The 8,232-nt window shown below is 53.0% G+C and overlaps 1 protein-coding gene across 1 annotated transcript in view; it reads left to right on the top strand.

Moving 5' to 3' along the window:
• The window catches only part of SF3B4 (splicing factor 3b, subunit 4, 49kDa), a 5,616-nt gene extending 567 nt beyond the window's left edge, over positions 1-5,049 (top strand). Inside the window, exons 3-8 of the mRNA XM_010565610.1 lie at positions 587-715; positions 958-1,500; positions 1,948-2,142; positions 3,612-3,806; positions 4,300-4,363; positions 4,889-5,049. Of these exons, the coding sequence (XP_010563912.1) occupies positions 587-715; positions 958-1,500; positions 1,948-2,142; positions 3,612-3,806; positions 4,300-4,363; positions 4,889-4,946 (1,184 nt within the window). The 3' untranslated portion in view covers positions 4,947-5,049. The remainder of the gene's footprint in view (positions 1-586; positions 716-957; positions 1,501-1,947; positions 2,143-3,611; positions 3,807-4,299; positions 4,364-4,888) is intronic.
• Positions 5,050-8,232: the final 3,183 nt, after the last annotated feature.

The raw sequence follows: 8,232 nt of genomic DNA, 5'->3' as shown, positions 1-8,232 counted from the left end.
GGGCGGAGGGATTGGGTCCCAGACGCCCTGGAGATGGTTTGGGGTGGGGGCCTGGGCTCCCTGGGAACATGGGGGGTCCCTGGGGACCTTTGTGGGTGGACCCTGGGGACATGGGGTGCCTTGTGGGGGGGTCAGAGTGATCTGGAGATGTTTGGGGGTTTGGGGGGGGAGCATGGGCTCCCTGGAGACTTGGGGTGCTAATGGGGGGGGGCAGGGTGAGCTGGAGGCTAAGGGGGCTGTGGAGAGGACCTGGTCTCCTGAGAGATGGTGGGGGGGTGTCAGCTGGTGTCAGATGGTGGGGGGGTCCTTGCCTTATTGGGCACAAGGGGGGGCAGTAGGCTTCCTGGGCACACAGGAGCTGGAATGGAGGGGTTCTGGTCTCCCTAGAGAAAAGTGGGGGGGAGGGTTTGGGGGCCTCCCTGGTTGAGGGCATAATTATGGGGGATCTGGTTAAAAGTTTAAGGGGGATCTCTGCCTCAGGCCTGAGTGATTTCACTGTCAAGCCCTGAAGTTCTCACACAGCCGAGACTTCCAGCTTCCTGAGCTCACGGGTCTAAATCGGCTTTTCTTTTTCCCTCTGCTCAAGATGCAACGGTGTACGTTGGGGGGTTGGACGAGAAAGTCAGCGAGCCGCTGCTGTGGGAGCTCTTTCTCCAAGCAGGACCAGTCGTCAATACTCACATGCCCAAGGATCGAGTCACAGGCCAGCACCAAGGTGAGATATTTATTGTTCTCTCTCAAAAGCTGCCCGTTGAATAAAATACTTCAGCTGGGGTTAGCCAGAGAGAGATTACTGCAGGAAGAGAGGTGAGGGATGGATGATCCCTAGGGGAAATCATCTTCCTTCCTGTGAGGGGAGCCTGGGGTGCTCTGGTTTTAAATCAAGTGGTGTTGGACGAGCTGTGGGAGGCCATGGGTCTGCCCTCTCCTAAAGCTCTATCTGGGGACTCGTTGCAGGCTATGGGTTTGTGGAGTTCCTCAGCGAGGAGGATGCGGATTATGCCATTAAGATCATGAACATGATCAAATTATACGGGAAGCCAATCCGAGTGAACAAAGCCTCGGCCCACAACAAAAACCTGGACGTGGGGGCCAACATCTTCATTGGCAACCTGGACCCCGAAATCGATGAGAAGCTGTTGTACGACACCTTCAGTGCCTTCGGGGTCATCCTGCAGACGCCCAAGATCATGCGAGACCCCGACACGGGCAACTCGAAGGGTTACGCCTTCATCAACTTTGCCAGCTTCGATGCCTCAGATGCTGCCATCGAGGCCATGAACGGACAGTACCTCTGCAACAGGCCCATCACCGTTTCCTACGCCTTCAAAAAAGATTCCAAAGGCGAGCGGCATGGCTCAGCCGCCGAGCGTCTCCTAGCAGCCCAGAACCCTCTCTCGCAGGCGGATCGGCCCCATCAGCTGTTTGCCGATGCTCCTCCTCCTCCGTCTGTCCCTACCCCTGTTGTTACCACCCTGGGACCTGGTGTCACTCCTCCAGGTGGGTGAATCGTGGCAGTGCCCATCTCTGTGCCGCATTGGTTGACGGGAGGCTGTTGTGCCCATCTATCTCCGGTCCTGGGGGTGGCTGCATTCTGCTGTGCCTCGTGTTGAGGCACTCCTTGTCACGTGGGGAGGCTCAGGGCAGCGGTGCCACACTGCGTGGGAGTTCTTTGGTGACAGTCGGCACAAAACCCTCAGCGGAGCTGTAGGATCATGAACAGGCAGGACCTTAGGATGTCCTCTTCCCTCCCCGTGGCAGCTCAGCCTGCGGTGTCCCAGAGCTGAAAAGATCCTGCTTCTGTCTGCTGTTTTTTTATGGTTCCTGTGGCTCTGTGTGCTTTCCCCTCCTTCCTGATTGCCTGGGAGTTGTCTTTGGGTTTTTTTAAATGCTTTTGGTTTGTTTACTTTTTATACTTAACCAAATTCTTGCTGTCTCTCTTCCCAGGCCTCCCGCCCCCAGGATCATTCCCCCCGCCGGTGCCGCCCCCCGGCGCGATGCCTCCTGGCATGCCTCCTGCCATGCCACCCCCACCCATGCCGCCCGGTGCGGGTGCCCCTGGCCCCCCCTCCGGGGCTGCACCTGCTGGGGGACACCCACCTCACCCGCACCCCTTCCCTCCGGGTGGGATGCACCATCCAGGTAAGCAGCAATCAGGTATTGAGCTCAGGAAACGTAGCTTGTCTTCTCCTTTGGGGGGCTGGGCTTGGGTAAATCGCCCCCTCCTTTGTCTTCCCTGAGGTTCCCCTTCTGTAAAATGGGGAGAAAACTGTTGCCATCCTCTGTAGGGGACTGAACGCAGCAACTTTCCCCAGGATGTTGCTCTCTGCAGCACAGGGCAGCCTGGTGAAGAAACAGGAGGGTCTGCGTAGGAACGAGTATGTCACATCAGCGGCGCTGCGCCTGGTTTCTGGGTTTCTTTCATGGATGTTCTAAAATGTGTTAAAAAATAGCCTGGAGCGGGGCCCAGTGGGATTGATGAAGCACTTTGGTGATTTAGGAAGTAGTGCCCTTCTGGGAGGCATCCAGTTGGGTCAAGACAGTAGTTTCCTCAAGGTGTGAATGTGTGGGACACGGGAAGGCAGGGTCTGTCATGGCGCAAGCTTTTAAGGTCTCGGGTGCTGTTCTGGCTGGGAGGATGTTAATGAGACTCCAAGTCTTTGTCATTTTTCTCTAGTGTAAACTAATACGTTAAGTGTGAACCTTCCTAGCACAGTCTGCAGCTCTGCCAGGCAGGAGCTAATTCAAGACATGAGAACAAAATGTTTCTTTGATTTCCTTCCATTTTTAGCCCTGTAGTACTGGGGAATGAGCAGCATATACATCTAGGCTCTGGTTTCAAATGCAAAAATTAAGTGAAATTTGCAATTTAATTTTTTTTGGTTTTGTTTTTGTTTAATCCTGCTTGCTCTAAAATGATCCCTGCACTGAGATGCTCTCCCACGCTGGCTGATTAGGGTGCTTTGTGTGATCATGGCTCTGGCCGTGTGAGTGACCAGATGGCTGCTGCTTGTCCCCGATTACAAGCTGGCTTTTCAGGCGTTAGAGTAGCCACTTACACACAGCAAAGGAAAGCCTGACTGAGTGCTTCTGCACCGCATACCCTGTGAAGCCATGCTGGGCTCTTGAGTTTCTGATGAGGAGAAAAGAATCTCTGTGTGTTTGGTTTTTTTAAAGGGATAAAATAAGTGAATAATAGAAAAAAGTAGATTTGGAGGGACCCAGGCCACTCCTGCTCAGAGCAGGGCAAGCTTCAAAGTCAGGTTGCTCAGGGAGCTTGTCCAAAATCTCCAAGGGTGATGATTTCTCTCCAAGCCCCTGTCCCAGGGCTGCACCATGCTTGCTGTCACATCTTTCTCACCCTTGCCCTTTACATCCAAGCAGCATTTCCTATGCTGCAGCCTGTTCCTGTTGCCTCTTGTCAGAGAACTTTGCACTTTCTCCTCATTAACCTCCCTTTTGGTAGCAGAAACCCCTTTGCAGACCTTGCTTCTGTACCTGAGGTAACTGTACTGCTGGAATTAGTGCCCCTCTGGGCTGTGGGGGCCCGGAGCCACCGTGCCAAGCGGCTGCCCTTGTTGCGAACGTCCCTCGACTCGTTATTCCCTCAGGAATGCCTCCCATGCAAGTGCACCATGGGCCACCTGGGATGGGCCAGCATCACCCAGGACCACCAGGCTCCGGAGGCCAGCCTCCCCCTCGGCCCCCACCTGGCATGCCACACCCTGGACCCCCACCCATGGGTATGCCACCCCGAGGACCTCATTTCGGGTCGCCCATGGGTAAGTGGGTGCCTGCAAGAGGCGGTATGTGTTCTTTTCTATCGATCGTACACACTCCGTTGAGTTTAGCACTTGCTTCGGCCCTGCCGCCCTCCCTCGTTCCTAGCTTAACGGGGACGGGGAGGAGGTGATATCATGGCCTCCCTGCGGAGAGATGTCTTGAAGCAAGACCTGGCAGCTGCGAGCTGCTAAACCAGGGTCTCCTGGGGCTTTCCTCGTGTTCGTCGTGACGTGGGGCTCTGCGATTTCTGGTGATTTCCCCCTGCCATCTCTCACGTCAGGATATCAACTGGGCTTTGCCAGCAGGGAGGGTTCCTGAGACCTGTCGTGTCCACCAGCTGTGGTGGGGTCCTAGGAGAGACTCATTTCTCCAGGACCTGCTGGTAGGGGGGAGGAACGAGGGAGAGTGTTGGCCCAAACCATGGGCACCCGCTAGAGCTGGCACCCAAGGGTGGGGGATTGTCTGTTGCCGCTTCTCTGCGCAGAGGTTGTTAATGTCTGTGCTCTGTCCCCGCAGGTCACCCAGGCCCCATGCCGCACCACGGGATGCGTGGCCCTCCTCCACTGATGCCTCCTCACGGGTACAATGGTCCCCCTCGCCCCCCACCGTATGGCTATCAGAGAGTCCCCCTGCCACCCCGGCCTGCACAGAGGCCCCCTGGGGTGCCTCCTCGTGGCCCCTTGAGGGGCCCCCTGCCCTAAACACGGTAGTGGCAAAACCTCCTCCCTGCTGGGGATCCTTCTCTCTCTGCCCTCAAACTTTCCTTTTCCCTTGGACTAACGTACCTGCACCCAAGAGTGGTGGTTGGGTCCAGCCCTGTCGCAGCTCCCCCCTCTATCTTTCCCTTTCCCCATCTTTTTCCCCATTTCTTTTTATAGTGTTCATTTTGGTTACTTTTCCCCTCCTCTTTCCATTTACCTTGGCCTTGAAGATTTTTCAAGGTACTTTTAACAGGATTTGTTTTTCTATGTAAAGCAGTGATTGTCCATTTACAAATAAAGTCTTTTAAGAACCAGGGGTTGTCCCTCTGAGATCAGGATGAGGCTCTGCCTGTTTGCGATTGAGACGCTGATCAGCTGCTGACTGCTCTTGCCTTGGCATGCAGCCACGGGGACACCTGTGATGGAGTTCGTCGGCACGTGAAAGCTCTCTGCCTCTGCTGATACCAATGCCACCCATGTATCTGTCTTGGTGAGGTGCTGAATTAGGGTGGGTGCTACCAGTCTCTTGCTTTATCCAGGCTGTTTGTTGGTGGCCGATAGGCTCCATCAAGCCTTAAAGTCCATCACATCCTTGGACGCTGTTGTCCCAGAGAGCACAAGTAAGTGGGCAGGACATTTGGAGGAGTATTTGGCCGTGAAACCTGCTCTCCTAAGTCCCTGCCTAGTCCCTCTCCACACAGAGAAGGGACTTGCTTTAGAAATGAGATCTCATTTTGATGTTGCTTGCAGCCACAGGAAGCCATTATAGCTGTGGTTCTGGGGATATTGTTAACTGGGAGGGCTGGGCAATAAAATTTGGGTGAAGCTGTCCAGCTGGGAGAGGAGGTAGAGCAGATCTCGTCCACATGTTGTCTCCACACTTCCTGGGGCTGAGTCGCCAGAACTGTCCTGCTTCTCCTAATGAATTCAGCGTCTTTGCACCAGCGAGACCGATAATTGGGGAAGTGTAAAAGCAGAGTCTGTGGATGGAAAGTTTCACACCTTCCCCAGCAGCTGGGAAGGTGTGAGGAAGGAGGGGGCTTGGCTTTCTGCAGAGCTCCCTATGGGAAGGCAGAAGAGCCTGCAATTGGAGATAGGGAGAAAGGTGTTGGCTTTCTACATATGAAGCTTTAAATCCAGGTGATTTAAAGACAAAAAAAATCAAAGTGCCTCCAGATATTTGGCCACCTGGAGTTGTTTTGTGGCTTTGTAGGGGGTTATGAATGGGGGACCATTGTGCTTTTTCGGCTGTTGTGACTCCTCTTGGAAGGCTGCTGTGGCTCTTCAGTGCTCTGCAGAGGAGAAGCCGCCTTGCTTTCAGCCTTGGTTTTACTCTTTGCTGGTTTATTTCTGTTTTATTTTAACATCCTAGGGCTAAACCTGACCTTTAGCTCCAATCTCTGTTCACCCTTGTGGGCCAGAGGGAAAGAATGGTGCTGTGCTTCCCCTCTCGTCGTCATGGGGTTGTTTGGTAAGTGAGATCTGGAGAAATTCAGAGCCTGCTTGTGGAAGGTTGGGGAAATAGCACAGCTGATTTACGAGCTTTATTTCTCTGCTTGTGTTGCCTTTGGCACATGAGTACCTACTGAAGGATCTGCGAGACAAACTGGAAGAGCTCTGCACTTACTTCAACTGCTCTAAAATTATACTTTATCAGAGGCTGTAATAAAAGTAACATTTAGACTGTTGTTAGCTTTTGCCACTGATGTAGAGTCTCCTGCTACTCCTTGAATAGATGTTCCTGCTCAAATCCAGCCTTCCTGGGGTCAGTTCAGGACTGTTAGAGGAGATTTGGGGCTTGCTGTGTTGTGAACAGTTTCCAGGATTGCTCCTTGGTCGAAGTGGTTGTGGGGGGCTGATCCTCACCAGGCTGAGCACCCAGTCCTCCCACTGAAGTGGGGTGTTGATGCTCTCAGCCTGACATTAACCCCAGATGCTGAAGAACAGTGAAGGTTACCAAGTTTATACAGGGTACACTGAAGTCCAGAGGAAGAAATGTAACTTGCACAGGGTCTTCCAGCAGACATGGAGGCACTGGGGTGGTCACTGAACCTCTGTGGTTTCATTAAACCACGCACGGGCCTTGGCTGTGTCTGCTCTGGGCCCACTCCAGAGCCAGCACAATTCCGTCAGTTGAGTCTCCCTTGCACGTGCCTTGCAATTACTGCTGGATTGTGTCCAGCCTGGAGCCGTTCCACCGCATGCTGCTCTGATGGTTAAATTATGGAAAGAGCCCAACGCAGACCTCATTGTCTCACTGTGGGTAGTGGGGAGGTGGGGAAGCAGGACTCCTGGGTCTCTACCGGCTGTGGCTGATGGACGAAGTGATGGGTTGAAGTCATTGCACTGTTTGGCTCTGGTTCCTCCACCTGTGCTAGGAGGCAAATGAAAAGCGGCTTCACAGCTGCTGCTTTAAGGAGCAGAGCTGAAGCTGGAGGAGAAAACTGGGCTCAGGTGTAAATTAGCAGTAAATCGTTGCTGGTTAAGAGGCCAGAAGCTGCGAGGGGCTCTGCTGGCTGCTCCTGAGCAGACAGCAGCTGGGTTGTAGGTGTTTTTCTTAAGAGATGCCTGGTGAGTGCGTTTTAAAACATCTAATGTTTGTGCTAATCTTCCCATGCATGGGGTTGCAGTTTGCCTTTCTCTGCTGCGGTTGTCTGCATGTTGGAGTGTTTGTGTATGGTTGGACGCAGTTCAAGGCAATAATGCTCTCGCCTTTCATTAGGTGCACATGAGGTAGATGCTTAAATCCCCAGTTGCAGGTGATGGGAAGGGCTTTGTAATGCAGCAGAGAAAAGCACCTCTGAAGCTGAACAAATCTTAAAGCAGCAGCAGTGCTGTGGGGTTTAATTTGTGATGGATGGGGAGCGAGCTGGAGAGACCTGAGCTGGACTCTGGTTTTGGAAGGACCAAACGGGTGCTTTAACTGTACGTAGCATGTTGGTCTTAAAGCTGGGCTGGAGAGATGATGGAAGATTTTGGTGCCAAGGTTTGACCAAAGTCAAACAGTCCCATGAAAAATCCATGATAGCTACAGTAATTAAAAGCATTCCTGGAGTGGAAATACTTATGTCAACGAAGAGGCAAATTGCCATCCATCGATCGGGTCTAAACACCTGCCAGAAGTGAGATGTCTTGGTCTCTGCAGCCTCACTGCAACTCTGGCTGGGTGACCTTGTTAGCTTGTGTGTCTGAGCTCCTGCTAGGTGGGAAGCATGCAGCTCTCCGAGCTGCGAGGGAGGTGATGGAGAGGTGCGTGTGTGTCCCCCATGTCACAGTGAGTTGGATTAAGTTGCTGCTGAAGGTGTTTTGTGTTCAGAGGCTGAGATACACAAACCCCTTCTGCCCTGGACAGTGTCGGACCCTCCAAGTGAGCCTGGAGCTTGCGATGAGATGTAAAAGTTGGGAACGTGCTGCCTCCTTATTCATCCCAGTGTTTTAATCTGTAGTGGGGCTGTGCTCAGCAGCTTCTTCATCCTCTTCCCCAATCCGCCTTCTTCCAGCTGCTCCCTGGATGCTTTTCCCCAAAGGCAAAATGGAGCTCCAGCCCCAGGACAGTCGTAGCCTGAAATTCAGTGCTGTTTGCTGTACGGCTGTGGTTTTAATTTCACAGCAACCTTAGCCTGTCACTCTGGTTAAGATTTCTGAAAGCCTCTGTGATACCTGTGTGTGCAGGGAGGGAACAACTGCTGGTTTAATAGCAAAAAAAAAAAAAAAAAAATAGATGGCTCCTCTTCTTCCAGTGGGCTGT

This window comes from Haliaeetus leucocephalus, unplaced genomic scaffold (genome assembly GCF_000737465.1).
Source record: "Haliaeetus leucocephalus isolate CR32 unplaced genomic scaffold, Haliaeetus_leucocephalus-4.0 Scaffold193, whole genome shotgun sequence".
NCBI classification, from domain to species: domain Eukaryota; kingdom Metazoa; phylum Chordata; class Aves; order Accipitriformes; family Accipitridae; genus Haliaeetus; species Haliaeetus leucocephalus.
This window is presented reverse-complemented; position numbering and strand designations above follow the sequence as displayed.